The following is a 21,500-nucleotide window of genomic DNA, read 5'->3' on the forward strand; positions in this document are numbered from 1 at the left end:
TGGGTTGGTTTTGGGTTGGATTTGGGTGGGAATCAGGCTGGAGATGCTGCCTGGGGCTGGCAGAGCGTGGACACACCCGGGCAGAGTGTCCATGACTCCGGAGAGTTGGATGTTCCTTCCCCAAAACTCCCAGGGAGCGATTTCAGGACCTGACCCCCCCTTGCTGGATGGAAATGGCCCGAGGTGCCCCTGATCCCGAGGGATCGTCCTTCCCGGGGCTCCACTGGGTGGGATGGGGCCAGTTCCTCCTCCCTGCTCAGCTTCCCAGCGGAGCCAAACGACAGGGAAGGTCCAACATCCTCCACCCCAAACATTTCTCCATGGAATGATGTTTTCTGGCAGGAAACAGTTGCTTTTTGGGGGAAAACCAGCAGTTTGTGTCCCGGTGAGCCCAGACGTGCTGCCCTGGGAGCAGCTCGGGGCAGGTTGGGGCACCTGGACTCCTGTCCCGTGTCTCCCATGGGATCTCCAAGGGCAAATGTGGGAAATGGCACCTGGTGGCAGGAGCAGCAGCTGGAATTTTGGGTTCAAAGGCCTCACGGAGCTCCTGATCCTGCTCCAAACCCCCTCCTGGGAGTCCTGTGTCCCTCTGCCCCCCGCCCTGCCCAGCTCTCCCCCGGGGGAGGAAGGACCCCCGGACCCCCGGGACAGTTCCTGTGACGTGGGAGGAGGAACCTCCCCCCTCCTGCTTCCCTGGGAACCTCCTGCCGTGGGTTGTGTGTCCTCCCCCCCTGAGGAACCCTCTCCCCCTTTCCCAACTTCCTCCAGAGCTTCTCCATCGAGGGCAACGCCCCAAACCCGCACTGGGCGTCACATTCCATGTCCATCCCCCTCCCTGGGAACCTCCCACCCCATCCCGCCACCCACGGGGGCTCTGGGAACACATTCCCTCGGGAAGGGACCCCCCCACGGCCTCTCCCTCCACACCCCGACCAGCTCAGCCTCATGTGCCTCAGCCCCATCTGCCTCATCCTCCCTGGAACGATGCCAGCGGAAGTTGGTTTTCCCTGGAAAAACCAGCAGGTTGACCCCATTCTCCTCCCCGTGGTGCCCACATGCTCCAAATCCCAGGGGGCATCCACGGGTGGGGGGGCTTTGGGGTCTCCAGCCAGCTCTGGACGCTCCATCCAGGCCAGAAAATCCCCTCACTTTCTTCCAGGAGAGAGTTGGGATTCCTGGGCTTTGCTGAGATCCCATCGGGTCCCTCGGATCCCGGGATGGGGGATTTGCCGGCTGAGCTCTGCTCACCCCTAAATTTGTGGGGATTTGGGGGTGGAGGAACATCTCAAGGGTCAGATCCTGGCCCTGGAGAGGAGCTGCTCTGGCAGGACCTTTTGGGAAGCTTTTGGATTGGGTTCACCCCCTGGTTTGGGAAGCGATGAGGAAGAGGGAAGGGATGGGAAGCAGGGTGGAGACAGCTCTTCCATGGGGGAATTCATCCCAAATGCCAAAACTGGAGCAGAATAAATCCATTTCCAAGGGCTCCCTGGGGGCCCTGAGGGGCTTCCCAGCACTCCAGGAACCCATTCCCCATCCTGGAGAAGGACCTGGGATAACTTTGGAGGTCCCACCTCCCTGCCCTCTCCCACCCCAGCCACCACATCCAGCCTTTCCCCAGCACCCGGAATGTGGGAAACATTGGGAAGCACCTCCAGACCCTCCAGGGATTCTCAGGAGCTCTGCCACCCCCAGCCCAGGGCTGTAACCTGCTCATTTGCATGTCCTCATCACCCCTAATTAAACCCTTGTGGTGCCCTCGGAGCCCCCCCCGCCCTGGAAATCCCCGGGATGTGCTGCCAGGATCGGGGAGGGTGGGAAGCAAACAGGACGGGTCCCACACACATGGGTGGCCTTGGGGACGTTGGTTTTCCCTCCTCACCCTAAAAATTCTTGCAGGTTTGTGGCCAAAGCCACGGGGCCGTGGAGGAAATCCAGCTTTTTGTGGGGTCGTGTCACTCCTGGTCCAGCCACGGCCCAGGATCACGGCTCGGGATTTGGGGGGACACAAGGGGTGGGGCCACCGAGTGCAGCTCCCTCGGTGAAACGGGGAAAAACCCCACTTCAAGCTCTTCAAGGGAAAAAAGCTGCTGGTGGGGAGGTCACTGGGCTCCATCCAGGAGCCACCAGCTGTGGGAATCCCTGGCTGAGCTGGACATGGTCACCTGTCACCCCGGGACCCCCGGGGGTCACCCACTGCCCACCTTCTCCACCACCCTCCAGAAACAGGAGAGGGGAAAAAAATCAGCCCCCAGGGAGGTCCCCAGGAGATTTTGGGAAGCCAACGAGCCAGGAAAGCCCCAGGGACTTCATCCTGTTCCTCTGAAGGGGTGGGATCGGTGACGCGCTGGGAAAACCGGGATCAGCCGGAGCAATGTGGGCCAGGACACCCCACGGGCACTGAGCTGGTGGCACCGGGGACTGGGATCCCAAGGGGGGAACCCCAAGGACATTCTCAGGGCAGGGAGGGGTTTGGGGGCAGAGCTGAGACGGGACCTGCAGGGGTGGCAGAGGAGTGACACCCCAGTGACACCCTCCCCAGAGGGACCAGCAGGGTGAAGGACACAGCAGGGTGACAGGACACAGCAGGGTGACAGGACACAGCAGGGTGACAGGGACCTGTGGGGTAATGAGGACCCAACAGGGTGACAGGAGCCAGCAGGGTGATGAGGACCCAAAAGGGTGATGGGGGACAGGAGGGTAATGGAGACCAGGAGAGTGACAGGGACACAACAGGTGACGTGGACCCAGCAGGGACAAGGACCCAAAAGTGCAACAGGGACAAGTAGGGTGACAGTGACCCAGCAGATGACAGGGACAAGCAGGGTGCTGAGGATCCAAAAGGGTGACGGGGACCAGGAGAATGTTGGGGATCCAGTAGGTGACAGGGACCAGTAAGTGACAGGAATGAGTAGGGTGACAGTGACCCGGCAGGGTGACAGGGACAAGCAGGGTGACAGAGGTGAGTAGGGGGACAGGGACAGGGTGACAGGGACCCAACAGGGTGACAGAGACCAGCAGGTCCCGTGGCTGGGGACAGTCCTGGGGGACCTTGGAGCAGGGACAGCCCCAGTGGGATGACAGGCAGGGTGACAGGGGGGTGTCCCCGAGCACCCCCCGTCTCTTTCCCTGTGTCACCCCAAACCAGCCGAGCCCGGTGGCTGTGACAGTGGGGACATCACCTTGTCACTGTCACACCGAGGAGACCCCGCGGGGGGCAGAACTGTCCCCAAGAGGGACATCCCACCCCCAGGCCGTGCCACGTCGCGACATTGCCACATCCTGCCCTTCCCGGGACCCAGGGACAACGATCCAGCGCCGCTTCCCTGCCCCCGAGGGGTTAAACGGACCCAGCTGTCCCCAGAGCGGGAGGAGCCGCGGTCCCCACACCGCGGTGGCAGGTCCGGGCTCACCGCGGTGACGTGGGGACGGATCCCGGCGGTTTGGTGGCTTCGGAGCCGCAGCAATTCCCGGCCCCGGGGGCACCTGGAGCGATGTGTCAGCGGGAATTCCAGGGACCGGTGGCCCCGCCCTGCCCGGGGACCCCCAAACCCGCCCCGGCCTCGCGGTGCCCCCGGGCTTGGAGCCGACCCGGCGCCCCCAGCGCTGTCCCCAGACCCGTGCGGGGACCCCCCCAGGAGCAGAAAAGGGGGTGCAGGATGAGGCCCCTTCCCTGCCCGGAACAGCGGCGCTTTGGGGTCAATTCTGCCCGGTTTGATGCCGCCGGGTTCAAAACCTGAAATGGGAAAAGGTTTTGGAATCTCCGTGACACTCGAAGCCCGTTCCCGGCTCTTCCCAAGGGAATGTGTAGCTCCTGGGGACTTCCTGAGCCTGGGGAAGGGCGAGCGGGGCACAGCGGGGCCGGGGGGCCGCGGGGAGGTGTCGCCACTGCCTGGGGATTGAGGGGAAAAACAACGAAAATGGGGGTTCTGCAGGATTTCTGCAGCCGGCGTCACTCCCAGCGCGCCCAGTGGGGTGACTGGGAGGAGCTGGGAGGGGCGGGGCGAGCACCCGGTCCCTGCCGGGGGTGGCAATGGTGGGACCGCGGTCCCCCCGAGCCGTGGGTGCCGCGGGGGGGGAACCAGCCCACTCACCCCCGGGGGGCTCGGGACCCTCAGCGGGAGGGATGCAGGGAGGAGGCCGAGCTGGGAATGCTGTGCCCCCCCAGTTCCCCGCCCCCGTGGCTCCCAGTCAGTGGGCCCGGGTGCCCCGGGGTGCTGTGGTGGCCCCGCACGCCACTGGGTGACACGGGGGGAACTGAGGAGCGGCCCCGGGACGAGCATCCCCCGCCTGGGCCGGACCCCCCACCCTAAATGGATCCCAAATGGATCCCAAATGCCCTTTCAACCCCCTTTGAAGCAGGGCCGGGCCCTCGAGGGGTCTTGGGGTGGGAGGGTGAGGGGATATCGGCCCATATCCCAAAAGACCCCCCCCTTTGCTCTACAAAGGTCTCCCCCAGCCCCCCGCCCCCAGCCAGGGGGTCCTGAGGAGGGAGGAGGGGACAGGGGAGGCCTGTGAGGGGAACAACCCCCCCTAGTCCCCTCCCACAGCCGTCATGGGGGGGGACTGAGCTCTGGCAACCCCAAATCTCCCACGGTGCCACAAACAGCCCCTCGTGACCCCCTCCCTGGAGAAGTGTCACCCCAATGTCCCCAGGGCCCCCCCGGGGGGTCGGAGGCACCAGAGGGACCCGGGACCCTGCACATCTGGGGCTCCACGTAATGGGGGGGCTGCACATCTGGGGGACTGCACATCTGGGGGTGACACATCTGGGGAGGCGGCACAGCCGGGGGTGTCGCACAACTGGAGGTCACACATCTGGGGGTTCACATCTGGGGTCACACATCCGGGGGATTCACACATCTGGGGGTGGCACTTCCAGGGCTCGCCCATCTGTGGGGGGGTGTTACATCTGGGGTCACACATCTGGGGGTCACACATCTGGGGTCACACATCTGGGGTCACACATCCGGGGGATTCACACATCTGGGGGTGGCACACCTGGGGCGGGGCCGTTGTGCCCCCTCGTGGCCGCAGGTGGGAACTGCAGCCGCCCCTCCCCGAGCGGGGAAACTGAGGCACGACCCCAACCCCGCCCCCCCCGCGCTCCTCGGGGGGCACTCACAGCCCCCCAGAACCTCCTCCGCTCGCTTCTGCTCCTACTCGTTCACCGACGGTCCCCGAACCTCCCCAGAGGGGTGTCACCGTGTCACCACCTGCTCCGCGGGACACGGGGGGGGCGGGGTGGGGGGTCCCTCCGCGGGGCCTCAGTTTGGCCCAAAAAACCAGGAAAAGGAATGGAGAGAGAGGGTCAGCCTGGAAGTGACAGCCCGTGGGGTGGGGGGGCACGGATGGGACCCTCGGGGACACGGGGGACACGGCCCAGCCCAACCATCACCCCCCCGGCTGCACGGGAGAAGCCAAAAGGCTCAAAATGAACCCAAACCCACCTCGCCGTGCTGGCACAGGGGGACCAGGGGGTCACCCTGATGCCACGGACACGACCCCCGGCCACCCACTGCCCCCCAGCCCAGGGTGACCCCCTTGCCGCCATCCCCCCCCTAAATCCCGGCCCCTCACCCCGGATACGGCCCCTTCCTGGGAGGACTTTCCCGGCAGTGCCAGTTTTTGGGCGAGCCCGGGGTTGCCCCGGGGCGAGGGCACAGAGTCCTGCGGGGAACAGGGTTGGGTGTGGCCCGGCGGGACGTCACCGGGACCCCGCCCCGGGCTGGGGGACATCGGGCGGGGGGTCCCCGGCCCTCCCTGGGAACCCCCGAGGCCGCCCCGCCCCGCCCAGGGCGGGGTCCGGGCTCACGGGAGGGGTGGTGGCCGTTCCAGATGGCTCCGAACCCTCCTCGTCCCCCCCCGCGGTGACGCGAGGGCAAAGAGCAGGTGGGTGCGGTGCCGGCGACAATCCCTGTCCCCCGCCCGTGTCACCCTCCGCACCCACAGCCCGGGGCAGGAGCAGCGGCGCCCGGGTCGGGGTGAGCGGGGACACCCCCGGACAGGGACCCCAGCCAGGGACAGGGTGGGGGGCGGCTCCGACCCCTGCGAGACCCCCGCGGGGCTCGGATGGGGGCAGGGGGGCTGCGGGCAGGGGGACAAGGGGGTCCTGGTGGCCACCGGGGCCGTGGCACCATCCGAGGGAGTGCGGGGGGTGTCGCCCGTTCGGCTGGGACACAGCGGGGCTGACACAGGTGCCCACCCCAGGATCCCGTCACAGGATCGAGACCCCCTCGCTGTCCCCGGCAAGATGGGAGACCCCTTGGGCCGCTGGAGCAGCCCCTCGAGCCGGTGAGTGCCAGCGAGAGGGGGGGGCCCCAGCGAGGGGGAGGGGGTGGCACGGGGGGTACAAAGGTCCTTCTGTCCCTCCAGGAGCGACCACGACGACAGGTCCTCGTTCCGACCCCCCCACACCTTCGCCCGCCCCAGCGGGAAAAGCATCTACCGTGAGTGGGGGCTGCGCCCTAAACCCCCCCAAGCCCCCCCCGCTCCGTCCCCGGCCTGTCCCTGTCCCCTCACCCCGCGTGTCCCCACAGAGCAGCGCAAGGACTACGGGCAGACCCTGCTCCGGGCCCAGCAAGAGTTCCAGCACCACGTGGAGGTGGGAGACCCCAAAGCACCCCGAGCCCCCCAAAGCGCCCCGAGCTCCCCGGCCTTGCCGGGGTGTCCCTGTGTCACCATGTCCCCCCGTGTCCCCATGTCTCCCCCGTGTAACCGTGTCCCCCCGGTGTCACCGTGTCCCCCTGTGTTGCCATGTCCCCTCGTGTCATCATGTCCCCCTGTGCCACCGTGTCCCCCCCGTGATGCCATGTCCCCCCCATCACCGTGTACCCCCCGTGTCCCCGTGCCCCCCATGTGTAACCGTGTCCCCCCGTGTCACCGTGTCCCCCTCATGTCACCGTGTCCCCCCCGTGTCACCGTGTGTCATCGTGTCCCCCCGTGTCACCGTGTCCCCCCGTGTCACCGTGTCCCCCTCACTGTGTCCCCCTCGACACTCTGCCCCCCATGTCACCATGTCCCCCCCCGTGTCACCGTGTCCCCCCGTGTCACCGTGTCCCCCCGTGTCACCGTGTCCCCCCCGTGTCACCGTGTCCCCCCAGCACCTGCTGTCGCTGCGCCTGGAGCGGGATTTGCGCAGCCCCGAGGATTGTCTGGGACGGCTGAAGGCGCTGGAGGCGCAGGGAAGGATTTGGGGGCAGGATGTGACCCTGCAGGTCAAGGACCAGGAGCTGGTGCTGAGCGATGTGGAGAGCAAGGTACCCCCCGGCCAGGGCACCTCCAATCCCTGGTACCCCCTGGCCCAGGTATCCCGCAAAGCCTGGTACCCCCTGGCCACGGCACCCCCTGCAACCCCACTACCCCCCCCCAGCACCCCAATAACACTGTAAGCCCCTATGTCCCTGCCACCCTCCAACCCTGGTACACTTACAAGCTGGCACTCCTATAACCCCAGTACCCCAGCCATGGCACTCCTGTAATCCTGGCATCCCTATAACCCCAGTACCCCAATCCTGGTATTCCTATAAGCAAAATACCCCCACCCTGGCACCCCTATAACCCCAATACCCCTATTCTGGTATCCCTATAACCCCAATGCCCCAATCCTGGCACCCCTATAACCCCAATGCCCCAATCCTGGCACCCCTATAACCCAAATACCCAGCCTTGTCACCCCTATAACCCCAATACCCCAGCCCTGACACCCCTATAATCTAAATACCCCAACCCTGGCACCCCTATAATCCAAGTACCCCAATCCTGGCACCCCTATAACCCCAATACCCCAGCCCTGGCACCCCTATAACCCTGGTACCCCCAGTCTGGGCCCCCACAACCCCACTGGCTGTCCCCCTAAACCCTCCATCCCTCGCCTGTGCCAACCCAGCACCCCCCTTAACCCTTTACACCCGCCCCCCCATTCCCGATCCCCCCAGTGCCCCCCCGCCCCCCCTCATCCCTTTCCCGGCCATTCCTGGGGGGCTCTGAGCCCCTCGTGTCCCCCCCCAGGAGGAGCTGGAGTCATTCCCGCTGGGAAGTGTCCAGGGCTGCACGGCCGGGCTGGAGAACACGGTGTTGGCCGTGAGCGTCCAGGAGTGGAGCCCCCCCGGGACCACCGTGCTGCTCTTCCAGTGCGAGCGGCCGGGGGTGAGCGCGGGGGGGGCAGGGTCGGGGGAACCCCCCGGGACGGGGGAGCAGCGTGGGAGGATGAGCCCTGAGAGGGGGCAGATGGGGGGCAGCCCCCGTGCTGGGGGGTGATGGGGGCAGGGAGGGGCAGCCCCCGTGCTGGGGGGTGATGGGGGCAGGGAGGGGCAGCCCCCGTGCTGGGGGGCTCACGGGGGTCTGTGCCAGGCAGAGGTGCTGAGGACCAGCCTGGAGAAGGTGCTGCGGCAGCGCAGGGAGGAGCAGAGGGGCCATCACGGCTACAGGTGAGGGAGGGTCGTGGCTCTTCGTCCCCGCCCGAAGTGTGGCCCCCCAAAATTTCTGGGTCTGAGGGGATCTCCCTGCGGGAGATGATGACCCGGTGTCCCCCAAAGAGTCCCTCCCTGGGGGGGCTCCTTTTGTCCACTACCCCAGGGCCTGGTCCAGCCCCCTATCCTACCCCCCCCTTATGGGTTGAGACCCCCACCCACCCACGGGCTCAGCCCCCCCATCCCACCCACCCATTCTCCATGGGCGGAGACCCCCTCCCACCCCATTTCCAGGGATACAACCCCCCCATCCCATCCAGGGGCTCAGCCCCCCGTCCTACACCCCCTACCATCCCCACGGGCACAGAGCCCTCGGATACCCCCCCGCAGCCCCTTGGGCTCATCCCCCTTCCCACCCCCTCCCCCCGCACCCCGCATTCCCCCCGGGCCCAGCCCCCCCTCACCGCCCCCCCTCTGTCCCAGGAGCAGCCCGGACGTGCCGCCGAGCGCGACCCCCCCGTACGTGGTCCCGGAGCCCCCCGAGCCCGACCTCCACGTGCCCCCCCCGCGCGGGCCGCCCCCCCAGCGTGGGCCGCCCCCCCCGAGCTACAGTGAGTCCCGTGGGGTGGGGCGGGGGGTGGTCCTCGTGCCTCGGTGTCCCCCCGAGCAGAGGGTGACCCTGGCGTGACACTGGAGCCCCCCCGGCGTCCCCAGGTGCCCCGGACCTCCCCCCGGTGCCCCGGGCCAACCCCCCAGCCCAGCTCACGGCCGAGGTGGACCGAGATGTTGTAAGTAGCCCCCCCATACCCACCCCTCCCTCCGTGGATGAGACTGGACCCCCTCCGGTCCCCCCCCAGCACCCACCGGGCCCCCCCCGCGCCCACAGGAGGTTCTGAACCACGTCCTGCGGGACCTGGAGCTCTTCGTGGCGCAGCTGAAGGTGTCCCCGGGCTCCCTCAGCCACAAGAAGAAGAAGAAGAAGGAGAAGAACCCGGGTAGGAGGGGAGGGGAGCGGCCCTGGTGGGCTGGGGGGGCCCGGGGGGGCCGTCCCGGTGCCAGCGCCCCGTGTGTGCCCCCCCAGCGCTGCCCCCAAAGGAGGACTTCGAGCATTTCTTCCAGAAGGTGAAATACGCCCTGAACCTGCTGGTAGGTCCGGGGGGGCTGGGGGGGACCCGCAGGGGGGCCGGGGGGGATGTGAGGGGATGGGGGCATATGGAGGGGGATGTGTGAGAACAGGGGGCTGTGGCGCTGGGGGGCTGTGTGGGAATGGGGGGATGTGGGGATGAGGGGCCCTGTGGGGATGGGGGCTGTGTGGGGTTGGGGGGATGTGGGGATGGGGGAGCTGCAGTGATGGGGGCTGTGTGAGGAAAACGGGGGCTCCGTGGGGACACCCCTTCCCCCCTGCAGGGCCGGACCCACCGGCACGTGCAGGACCCCGACCCCGCCGAGCTGCTGCGGCTCATCTTCTCGGCCCTGACCTTCGTGAGTGCCCCCAAAACCGCAACCCCCCCAAAACCGGGTCCACCACCCCAAAATCAGGACCCCCTCAAAAACTGGGATCACCCCCAAAACTGGGTCCACCACCCCAAAACCAGCCCATCCCCCAAGCGTGCTCCCACCCCCAAAACCGCTCCCACCCCCAAAACCGGCCTCACTCCCAAAACCGCGCCCACCCCCCAAAACCCGGTTCCACCCCCAACCCCCCCCAATCGGGACTACCCCCCAAAACGTGTGCGCAGGGCGGGATCCGCCCCTCACCCCCAGCCGGGGGGGCTGTTTTGGGGGAGCGGTTTTGGGGGTCCCGCTCCATCCCCCCCCCCAGGTGCTGTCCCGCTGCCCCAGCCCCGGCCTGGCCCCCGCCGTGGAGACCCCGCTGCTGCTGCCGGAGGCGCTGGAACTCCTGGAGCAGAGCCTGGGAGATGACGATTACGGCACCTGGAAGAGCCTCGGCACCGCTTGGAACAGGGCCAGGTGTGCTCCAGGTCCCCCCGGCACCGGGGAAGGGGGTCTGGATGGGGGGGGGGAAGGGATCACAGCACCCACTCCGGTGTGTGTCCCCCCCGATGGTTGTAGGGCCGAGTACCCCAACGGCGCCCAGGTGCCCGGGTACGTGCCGGTGTTCTCGGACGGGTGGCTGCCCCCCCCGAGGGAGCAGGAGCGGCCCGGGGGGCTCCAGGACCCCCCGCCCCCCGCCTCAGGTGCCTCAGCTCGCCCGGGCCCCTCGCCCCTGTCCGCGCCCCCCGCCCAGGACCCGCCCCCCAGGTAAGTGCCCCCCGTCCCCGGGGGGTGCTGAGGGTGGGGGCAGGGTGTGTCCCCCCCCGGTGGTGACCCGCCCCCTCCCCAATTTGCAGCCCCCCCGGCCCTGCCCAGGGGCTGTTCCGAGCCCTCTACGACTTCCAGGCTCGGAATTCCCAGGAGCTGAGCGTCAGGAAGGGGGACACACTGCAGGTACAGTGCGGGTGGTCCCCGCTATGGGCGGGGGGAACAGAGTGGGGACCCCCGGCCTCCCGGGCCCCCACCATGGCCCCCTGTGCCCCCCCAGGTCCTGAGCCAGCAGAAGAAGTGGTGGCTGGTGCAGGACGAGCGCGGGGACCGCGGGCACGTCCCGGGCAACATCCTGGAGCCCCTCCCGGAGCCGGGGCGCGGGGGGGGACCCAGCGCCGGCCAGGTGGGCGTCCCCCCCTCCCCTGCCCTCCTCGAGCCCCCCATCAGGAGGGGGCGGCCGGGGCACACCCCGTTGTCCCCTCCCGTGTCCCCCCAGGACAGCCCCCCCCCCCTGCGCCCCGACTCCACCCCGGCGGAGGTGACGGCCTGGCTGGCGGACAAGGGCTTCTCGCGGATGTAGGTGGTCCCTTGAGCCCCCCCGAATTCCTGTGGGTCCGTCTGGGAGGGGGGACGAGCCCGGCTCACCCCTGTGCCCCCCCAGCACGGTGCGGAGCCTGGGGGTGCTGCGGGGGCAGGAGCTGCTGCAGATGCGCCCCGAGGAGCTGCGGGCGGTCTGTCCCGAGGAGTGGCGGAGGGTCCTCTTCAAGCTGTCGGCCGCCAGGACATCGCTGGAGGTGGGGGACCCCCTGCCCTGAGCCCCCTCCCCAGCACGGGCTGTCCCTGGGGGTGAGGGACCTCTCCCCTCGCACCCCCTCCCCACCTCGGGGCTGTTCCTGCGGTTGAGGGGACACCCCCGCCCCGGCACCTCCCCCGCCGCCCGGGGCTGTCCCTGGGGGGGCGGGACCCCCGCCCCCCAAACCCCTCCCCAGCCCGGCCCCCCGGCCCCTCCCCACTTCAGGCCTGTCCTTGGGGTGAGGGGCTCCCGAGACTGTCCCTGAGGGCGAGACACCCCCCTGCGCCCTCCCCCCACTCCCGGGCTGGCACTGGGGATGTGGGACCCCCACCCCGCACCCCCTCCCCATCCCGGAGCTGGCTTTGAGGGTCAGGGACCCCCATCCCGCTCCCCCTCCCCACCCCGGCGCTCTCGGACCCCCGGCCCCGCTCCCCCTCCCCACCCCGCAGCTCCCCCCACGACCCCCCCACCTCTCCCACCCCTTCTCCGCAGGTTTGAGCCACCGAGGCCGCTCCGATGTCCCCGCCCTGTCCCCACCACGCCCCTCCCAGGACGGAGCCCCCCGGGACGCCCCTCACACCCCCCCCGAGACAGAGAAACGCTCCTTGATGGCAGAGGACACGCGACCCCCCCGGAGCCACAAACGGCTGCTGGGACCCCTCGGGGGGCTCTTGGGGACACCCCCCCAGGGAAGCGGAGGGCAGGACCCCCCCCTCGGGGGGTGCAGAGGCTGCAGAATGATTGTGCACCCCCAAAATGTGTGGGAAATAAAGAGTGACAGAAATGGGCTGTGCGGGGGGACCCCGAGTGTGGGGGGGACAGGGAGGAGAGGGAAGGGAGGGGAACGGGGCGGGGAGACAAGGACAGGGAAGGGAGGGGGAGGTCTGGGGGGGGACAGGGCAGGGGGACAAGAACAGAGCGGGGGGGACGAGGGGACAGGGAAGGGAGGGGGACAAGGACAGGACAAAGGGGGGACAGGGCAGCAAGGGAGAGGGGGACAGGGAAGGGAAGGGGATGGGGAAAGGGATAGGGGACAAGGACAGGGAAGGGAGGGGGACAGGACGGATGGGGGGGGACAGGGCAGGGAGGAGACAAGGCCCTTCCCCCCCAGCAGCACCCGAGGGACCCCCGTGTCCCCGCCTGGGGAAGGGAGGGGGCGATGGCACGAGGGGCCCAGGGGACAGCGCTGTCCCCATGTCCCCAGCCCACCCCGCCCAGCGCCCTGCGGGGGTGGCAGAGTCCCAACACCCCCCCCAGCCTTTGTGAGCGAGGCCTCATTAGCGCTCATTAGCAATGTCCTAATGAGGCGGGCGGGGCCCCTTTCCCGGGGGGCCCTGGGGGCAGCACAGGGCTCAGCCCGGGCCCCCCAAACCAGCCGGGGAAGGGGGGGTGACACCCCGGGGCAGAGACCCCCTCACCACACACCCCCCTCCTCCCACCCCGGTGCCCCCCAGTGCCATCACACGGGGGGCTCAGCTGCCACTTCTACAGCTCTTTATTATCTTGGGGGGCTTCACGCCGGCGGGGCCGATCCCCCCCCAGGACGGAGGGTCTGGGGGGGCCAGGACAGGACCCCCCCCACTCTCCTGGCCCCTACAGCTTCTTGTTGCCCCACTTGGCCATCTTGTTGTTGATGGGCATCTTCTGGAACTGGGGGGACTTCATGTAGGCAGCCACCTTCTCCAGGGCCTGGGGGGGCACGGGGGCCATCAGGGACCCCCCCACCGCAGCGCCACCCCCACCCAGGGGTGCCCTCGGGGTGCAGACCCCCAAACACTGCACTGGGGGCTCCGTGACACCCCAGTTCCCACGGGGTCCCCCTTATTTTGGGGACTCTGCAACCCCCCAACCTCCACAGGGTCCCCCTTAACAGGGGGCTCTGTGACCCCCCAATCCCCGTGAGGTCCCCCGTGACCCCCCCTCACCCCGAAGCGCTCCATGAAGTCCCGGAGGTTCTGGAAGGGCTCCAGGCACTTGGGCTCGAAGATCCTGTTCTGATCCAGCACATCAAACATCAGGAAGTCCACGAAGGTCAGCTGGGGACAGGGGGGGACACGGTGAGGCCAAAGCCCCTCCCCAGCCCCCCCCGGCCCCCAGGGGGTCCCGGCGGTACCTTGTCCCCCGCAAACCACTTTCTGTCCCCCAGGAAGTTGGAGAAGAGCTTCAGCTTCCCCGGGAGCTGCTCCAGGTATCCCGGCTTCAGCTTCTCCTGCGGGAGGAAGGGGTGAGGGGGGGCCCCCCGGACCCCACCCCGGGGGTCCTGTCCCCGCTGGGGGTCCCCCAGCCCGTGGGACACTCACGAAGTCGGGGCTGTAGCAAACCATGACGAGGCTCATGCGGAAATCCATGACCTGGTTCTCCAGCACGTCCACCCTGCGGATCTCCTCCTCCGACTCACCGCCTGGGGGGCACGGCAGGGCTGGGGGCCCAAACCCCCCAACCAACCCCAACCCACCCTGCTCTGACCCCAAACCAACCCCAACCCACCCTGCTCTGACCCCAAACCAACCCCAACCCTGCTCTGACCCCAAACCAACCCCAACCCACCCTGCTCTGACCCCAAACCAACCCCAACCAACCCTGCTATGACCCCATACCAACCTCAACCCTGCCCTAAACCCCAAACCAACCCCAACCCTGCCCTAAACCCCAAACTAACCCCAACCCTGCTCTGACCCCAAACCAACCTCAGCCTTCTTCTGACCCCAAACCAACCCCAATCCTGCTCTAACCCACCAACCAACCCACCTCACCCTAACCCTACTCCAACCACAACCCCAATTCCAACCCCAAGTGAAGCCCAATCCAATTCCAGCCCCAACCCAACCCCATTCCCCCGCACTGACAGAGGCGGTGCCGGCGGGCGATGTGCCGCAGGATCGCGTTGCTCTGCGTCAGCCGCACGGGGCCATCGATGAAATAGGGCAGCTGGGGGACAGGGGACAGCGGGGTCAGGGACAGGGGACAGCGGGGTCAGGGGTGTGGGGACAGTGAGGTCAGGGACAGGGGGACAGCGGGGTCAGGGACACAGGGACAGCGGGGTCAGGGACACGGGGACAGCGGGGTCAGGGACACGGGGACAGCGGGGTCAGGGACACGGGGACAGCGGGGTCAGGGACACGGGGACAGCGGGGTCAGGGGTGTGGGCACAGTGAGGTCAAGGGACAGGGACAGCGGGGTCAGGACACAGTAACAGCAGGGTCAGGGACAAGGGGGACACGGGTCGAGGGAGCAGGGGACAGCGGGGTCAGGTGTGGGGACAAGACGGTCCAGGGACAGGGACGCGGGGTCAGGGAACAGGACGCGGGGTCAGGGACACATGGGACAAAGCGGGGTCAGGGTGTGGGGGATTGAGGTCAGGGACGGGGGAAGCGGGGTCAGGGCAAGGACAGCGGGGATCATGGACAGGGGGACAGCGGGTCAAGGAAGCAGGGACAGCGGGGTCAGACAAGGAACAAACGGGGGCAGGGACACGGGGACACGCGGGGTCAGGGGTGTGGGGACAGTGAGGTCAGGGACAGGGGGACAGCGGGGTCAGGGACACAGGGACAGCGGGGTCAGGGACACGGGGACAGCGGGGTCAGGGACACGGGGACAGCGGGGTCAGGGACACGGGGACAGCGGGGTCAGGGACACGGGGACAGCGGGGTCAGGGACAGGGGACAGCGGGGTCAGGGGTGTGGGGACAGCGGGGTCAGGGACACAGGGACAGCGGGGTCAGGGACACAGGGACAGCGGGGTCAGGGACACAGGGACAGCGGGGTCAGGGACAGGGGACAGTGAGGTCACGGACAGGGGACAGCGGGGTCAGGGGTGTGGGAAGAGGGGGTCAGGGACATGGGGACACGGGGACAGTGGGGTCAGGGACACAGTGTGGGGACACCAGGGCATGGAGACACTGGCAGAGGACACTGGTGTGGGGAGCCCAGCACATGGGGCCACAGGGACCCCAGGGATACAGGGACCCAGGAGCCCAGGACCCCAGAGCCACAGGGACCCCAGGACATGGGGACACGGGTACACAGGGACCCCAGGACACAGGACATGGGGACCCAGGGACCCCAGGACACAGGACATGGGGACCCAGGGACCCCAGGATTCAGGACATGGGTACACAGGGACCCCAGGACACAGGACATGGGGACCCAGGGACCCCAGGACACAGGACATGGGGACACAGGGACCCCAGGACACAGGACATGGGGACACAGGGACCCCAGGACACAGGACACAAGCCCCCAGGCCCCCCCATACATTGGGAAAGTCCAGCCCCAGCTTCTCCTTCTCGTTGATCCACTGGCTCTTGTCGTAGTTGGGGGCTGGGGGGGACAAGGGGGGTGGGTCACGTCCTGTCCCACCTCCCAAAGCCCCCAGAGCTCGAGGGTGGGGCGGGGACCCCCCAGGCCCCCCCAGACCCCCCTCACCTTCCCCACAGCTGTAGAGCTGGTCCTCGTAGGGGGTCGCCGGGTACTCCAGGAGCAGGCGGATGGCGGGGGCCAGCTGGGGGGGGGCATTGTACCCCACAAAATCACCCCCCCCGTGGGCAAACCACCCCCCCCAACATCCCCAGGGGAGCCCCCGCCGCGGGGGGACCCCACAAAACACGGGGGGACCCCAAAAGGAACTCCCCCCCACCCTCTAAGGGCAGCAGGACCCCCGGAGACCCCCAGATGACAGCCCAGACCACCCCCGAAAGAGCAGGAGGAGCCCAAGAGCCCCCCAAAAAGAGCAGAGGGAGCCCCCAAAACGCCCCCAAAGAGCAGAGGGACACCCACAGCCCCCCCAGTAGATGAGGGGGACTCCCGAAGACCTTCCGTAGCCTCCCAAAGGACCAAGAGAATCCTTGAAGACCCCCCGAAGACCCAAAAAGAACAGGAGGACGCCCGCAGCCCCCCCGAAAGACCCGGGGGGGCCCCGAAAACCCCCCGCAGCCCCCACCGAGATTAAAGGGAACCCCGCAACCCCCCCAAAATAGCAGGGGACCCCCTCAGCCCCCCCTAGAAGACCAGAGGGACCCTCGAAGTACCCCCAAAAGACAGAGGGGACGCCCGAAGACCCCCGGCAGCCCCCCCACGAGACCAAAGGGCCCCCCTCCCCTCCCCGGGACCCCCCGCTCACCCCGCGGATGTCCCAGTACCCCAACACCGCCATGGCCCCGACACGTGACAGCCCCGCGGCCCCGCCCCGACACGTGACAGCCCCACTGCCCCGCCCCGACACGTGACAACCCCGCGGCCCCGCCCCGACACGTGACAACCCCGCGGCCCCGCCCCGACACGTGACAGCCCCGCGGCCACGCCCCGGCACGTGACAGCCCCGCGGCCACGCCCCTGGCGGGGGCGGGGCTTGCTGGGGTGAGGGGGACGTGCGGGAGGGACTCGGGTCCGGCGGGACCCCCCCTTTGTCCTGGGGGCTTTGCGACCACCCCCCCCCACGGGGTCCCCCTGAACAGGGGGCTCTGTGACCGCCCGTCCCCACGGGACCCCCTGAATTCCATGGAGACCCCCTTAGAGCGGGCTCTGGGATTCCCCATCCCCATGGGACCCCCTGAATTCCATGGAGACCCCTTAGAGCGGGCTCTGGGGTTCCCCATCCCCATGGGACCCCCTGAATTCCATGGAGACCCCCTTAGAGCGGGCTCTGGGATTCCCCATCCCCATGGGACCCCCTGAATTCCATGGAGACCCCCCTTAGCAGCGGGCTCTGGGATTCCCCATCCCCGTGGGACCCCCTTGTCCTGGGCTCTGCAACCCCACCCCCCGCCAGATTCCACGGGATCCCCCTTAACAGGGGGCTGTGTGACCCCCCTTCCCCATGGAGGTCCCCTTTATCTGGGGGGCTCTGCAACCCCCCCATCCCCACAAGACCCCCTTGTCCTGGCGGCTCTGGGACCCCCAAACTCCATGAGGGGGCCATGAATCCCTCTGTGCCCCCCCCTCAAGCTGTGGGGGGGGTCCCCCTTTCAACTCCCTGAGGAGGGGTCTCATTATGCTGGGAGGGCACAAATAAGGGGTCCCCCTTATCCTGGGGGTGCAGAGAGAATGCCCCCCCATCCCAGGCTCCAGGAGGGTCCAACAGCCCCCCACCCCCCACGGGGTCACCACGGGGGTTACCCCACAAACGGGGGGTCCCCGCAATCCTACAGCGAACCCACAAATCAGCTGGACAAGGGGGAGGCCCCCACGGTTTACTGGGGGGGTGAGCTGGGGGGCACGGGGGTGAGTTGGGGGGCAGGGGGGTGAGCTGGGGGGCACCGGGGGGTCCCCCCTCAGTCCTTGGTGCTGCACCACTTGGCCGTGCGCCAGAAAATGGGCGTCTTCATGAAGCGACCGGAGCTCATGTAGGAGGAGACCTTGGGCAGGGCCTGGGGGGACACGGGGGGACACTGAGGACAGCAGGGACTGGGGGGGGACCCTGGGGACAGCAGGGACTGGGGGGGGACACTGGGGACAGCAGGGACTGGGGGGGATATGGGGGGACCCTGGGGACAGCAGGGACTGGGGGGGATATGGGGGGGACACTGGGGACAGCAGGGACTGGGGGGGATATGGGGGGACACTGGGGACAGCAGGGACTGGGGGGGGACAGGGACACGTGGGGAAAGTGATGGGGACACGGGACAGGGCTGGGAACACCAGGGACATGTGGGGAGAAGGATGGGGACAAGGAGCACAGGGACAGGTGGGGACAGGAGTGGGACCACTGGGGTGTCAGTGGTGGGGACAGCGGGGGGGTCAGGAATGGGGATAGGGACAGATGGGGACAGGGACACCAGAGTGTAGGGGATGGGGATGGGGGCACAGGGGTGTCAGGAATAGGGACAGGGTCACCACAGGGTCAGGGCTGGGGACACTGGGGGTTGGGGACACCAGAGGGTCAGTGGTGGGGACACCGGGGTGCCTGGGATGGGGGCACTGGGGACACTGGGGTGCCTGGGATGGGGGTACTGGGGACACTGGGGTGGCTGGGATGGGGGCACTGGGGACACTGGGGACACTGGGGTGGCTGGGATGGGGGCACTGGGGACACTGGGGTGGCTGGGATGGGGGCACTGGGGACACTGGGGTGTCTGGGATGGGGGCACCAAGGGATGTCAGCAATGGGGACAGGGACACCAGGCTGTCTGGGATGGGGGCACTGGGGACACTGGGGTGCCCCGGGCTGTCCCCAGGCTGTCCCCTGTCCCCCCTCACCTCGAAGCGCTGCAGGAAGCGGCCCAGGTTTCCCTGGAATTCGGGGCTGTCGGGCACAAACATGCGGTGCTGGTCCAGCACATCGTAGGCCAGGAAGTCCACGAAGGTCAGCTGGGGGGGCAGGGAGGGTCAGACCCCACAGGGACCCCCAAAACACCCCCCCAGAGCCCCCTCAACTCACCTTGTCCCCCGCAAACCAGGGCCGGGAGCCCAGGAAGCGCGAGAACTCCTGGAGCTTCTTGGGAAGCTGCTCCAGGTACCCCGGCTTCAGCTTCTCCTGCAGGGGCAGAGGCTTGGGGGGGCTGCAACACACCCCAGACCCCCCAGAACACCCCCAGACCCCCCAGAACACCCCCAGACTCCCCAGAATACCCCCAGACCCCCCAGAACATCCACCAGACCCCACAGAACACCCCCAGACTCCCCAGAATACCCCCAGAACACCCCCAGACCCCCCAGAACATCCACCAGACCCCACAGAACACCCCCAGACTCCCCAGAATACCCCCAGAACACCCCCAGACCCCCCAGAATACCCCCAGACCCCCCCGAACACGGGCAGCACCCTCGGGCAGAGAGGGGGGAGTGGGAATGGGGGAAAGGGGGATGGGAAGGGGGGAATGGGGATGGGAATTGGGGATGAGAACAGGGAAACTGAGAATGGGAATGGGCAAATGGGAGGGAATATGGGAACGGGGGAATGGGGGATAAGAATGTGGGAATTGGGAGTGGGAATGGGGGAATTGGGAGTGGGAAAGGGAAGGGAGATGAGAACAGGGGAATTGGGGAATGGGAGATGGGGGGGAATGGGAGGATGGGGGATGAGAATGGGGGAGTTGGGAATGGGAATGAGGGAGTGGGGGGATGAGAAGGAGGGAATGGAGGGAATGGGGGCAAAGGGGGCACCCCAACAGCCCCCCCCACGCCGGTAGTGGCTCAGTCCCTTGTCCCACGTGGGGGGACAGTCCCGGCGTTTGGGGGGGTTCATCCCCCCACACCCCCCCCGGGGGTACTCACGAAGTCGGGGCTGTAGCAGAGCCGGATGAAGCCCATCCTGAAATCCATGAGCTGGTTTTCCATCAGATCCACGCGCTGCTTCTCCTGCTCCGTCTGGCCGCCTGCGGCACCGGGAGGTGTCACACACCCCCCTCCCCCCAAAAAGAGCCCCCCGGGGACCCCCCCGGCCCCCCACTCACACAGGTCGTGCTTGCGGGCGAGGTAGCGCAGGATCGCGTTGCTCTGGGTCAGCTTGGTGGGGCCGTCGATGAGATACGGCAGCTGGGGGGGGTCCGGAGGGGGGGTCAGCCCCGGTGATCTCCCTCCCGCGCCCCCCACGCCCCCCCCCCCATCACCTACGTTGGGGAAGTCGAGCCCCAGTTTCTCCTTCTCGTTGGTCCAATCGCTCGGGTCGAAATCGGGGGCTGGGGGGGGGGGAGGGCAGAGCAATTAGGGGGAGGGGGGCTCCCCCAGACCCCCCCCTTGCCCATAGGGGGGTCCCGCTCTGCCCCAGGAGCTGCGTGTGCCCCCCCCGACCCCGGCACGCCCCGGGCCGATCGGGGAGGACGTTGCCCCCGAGAGGGGTCAAAGGCCGATTTGGGGGAGGGAGGAGGTGGGGGTGCCCCCCCCGAGCTGCAGGATGGGGTGAGGAGGGGGGAGGAAGAGGGACAGGCTGGAAACGGGGCGTCCCGTCCCCCTCCCAGCGGGTTTTGGGCACGGCACAAAGCAGGGGGAGGGGTCCCGGGGGGTTGGAGGGGTTTGGGGGGGTCCCAGCCCCCCCCACCTGGGCCAGCGCGGTACTGGCGCTCCTGGTAGGGGGTCTCCGTGTACTCCAGCAACAGGCGGATGGCGTGGGCCAGCTGGGGGGACAGACACACATCGCCCACCTTTGGCACCCCCACAACCCCCCTGTGCCCCCCAGGACCCCCAAAACCCCCCGGGGACCTTCAGCACCACCAACGCCCCCCGGGACCCCCGGCACTCCCACACCTTGCTGGGACCCCCAGAACCACCACCCCCTCGGGACACCCAGCACCCCCCCAGCACCCATCCTGAACGCCCCAGAACCCTTCAACACCCACCCTGGGACCCCCAGAACCACCACCCCCCCGGGACACCCAGCACCCCCCCAGCACCCATCCTGAACGCCCCAGAACCCTTCAACACCCACCCTGGGACCCCCAGAACCCACCACCACCCACCCCAGGACCCCCAGCACTCGCCTGGGACATCCAGCACTCCCACACGACCAACCCTGGGACCCCTAGAACCCCCCAACACCCCCTCTGGGACCCCCGGCACCGCCAGAGCACTCTGGGGCCCCCAGGACCCCTCAAACCCCCCCTCTATGCTCCCCAGAACCCTCCAACACCCCCCCTGAGACCCCCGGCGCTCCCACACCATCAGCACCCCCTCTGAAACCCCCGGACCTCCCACCAGCCCCCCTGAGACCCCCGGAACCCCCCCCCCGTGTCCCCCCCGCCCCACTCACCCCCCCCACCACCACACCACCAAGTTTCCACCCCCCCGTGCCCCCCCCCGGCCCCACTCACCCCCCGGATGTCCCAGTACCCCAGTGTCACCACCATGGTGCCCCTCAAGCCCGGCCCTGGCACGGAGCGGGACGGACTGGGCACGGGGACGGACTGGGCACGGGGACGGACTGGGCACGGGCACGGGGACGGGGGGCCGAGCCCCCCCGGGCCCTCCCCCTGCCCCTCCCCTGCCCCTCCCCTCCCCAGTGCCAGGTCGCCCCGCCAGCGCTGGCACCGCCCCCCCTGCCCTGCCCCGGCCCCACACCCCTCCCTGACCCCCCCTCTGGCCTCGGGGACCCCCAAACCCACC

At 68.3% G+C, this 21,500-nt stretch overlaps 3 protein-coding genes across 3 annotated transcripts; 1 reads left to right on the plus strand and 2 right to left on the minus strand.

The window, feature by feature from the left end:
- The first annotated feature begins 6,250 nt into the window (after window positions 1-6,250).
- EPS8L3 (EPS8 like 3) lies at window positions 6,251-11,488 on the plus strand. The gene is made up of 16 exons (XM_039379696.1): window positions 6,251-6,291; window positions 6,373-6,446; window positions 6,537-6,601; window positions 7,101-7,256; window positions 8,008-8,145; window positions 8,350-8,426; window positions 9,123-9,196; window positions 9,266-9,403; window positions 9,490-9,554; window positions 9,816-9,890; window positions 10,231-10,379; window positions 10,482-10,670; window positions 10,760-10,856; window positions 10,951-11,076; window positions 11,170-11,249; window positions 11,335-11,488. The coding sequence occupies exons 1-16, from the start codon at window positions 6,251-6,253 to the stop codon at window positions 11,486-11,488; spliced, it is 1,698 nt and encodes a 565-aa protein (XP_039235630.1).
- A 1,455-nt stretch (window positions 11,489-12,943) lies between these two features.
- Window positions 12,944-16,617, minus strand: LOC114000645 (glutathione S-transferase Mu 1-like). The gene is made up of 8 exons (XM_039379697.1): window positions 16,585-16,617; window positions 15,891-16,104; window positions 15,721-15,785; window positions 14,313-14,394; window positions 13,767-13,867; window positions 13,580-13,675; window positions 13,392-13,502; window positions 12,944-13,155 (listed from the first exon to the last, which is right to left on the minus strand). The coding sequence occupies exons 1-8, from the start codon at window positions 16,615-16,617 to the stop codon at window positions 13,060-13,062; spliced, it is 798 nt and encodes a 265-aa protein (XP_039235631.1). The 3' UTR covers window positions 12,944-13,059.
- A 1,006-nt stretch (window positions 16,618-17,623) lies between these two features.
- LOC113989543 (glutathione S-transferase 2-like) lies at window positions 17,624-21,288 on the minus strand. The gene is made up of 8 exons (XM_027724227.2): window positions 21,209-21,288; window positions 20,440-20,515; window positions 20,016-20,080; window positions 19,856-19,937; window positions 19,677-19,777; window positions 18,841-18,936; window positions 18,660-18,770; window positions 17,624-17,830 (listed from the first exon to the last, which is right to left on the minus strand). The coding sequence occupies exons 1-8, from the start codon at window positions 21,242-21,244 to the stop codon at window positions 17,735-17,737; spliced, it is 663 nt and encodes a 220-aa protein (XP_027580028.1). The 5' UTR covers window positions 21,245-21,288; the 3' UTR covers window positions 17,624-17,734.
- Window positions 21,289-21,500: the final 212 nt, after the last annotated feature.

Source organism: Pipra filicauda, unplaced genomic scaffold (assembly GCF_003945595.2).
Source record: "Pipra filicauda isolate LSUMZ 115617 unplaced genomic scaffold, ASM394559v2 scaffold172_size1731463_pilon, whole genome shotgun sequence".
Taxonomy (NCBI): Eukaryota; Metazoa; Chordata; class Aves; order Passeriformes; family Pipridae; genus Pipra; species Pipra filicauda.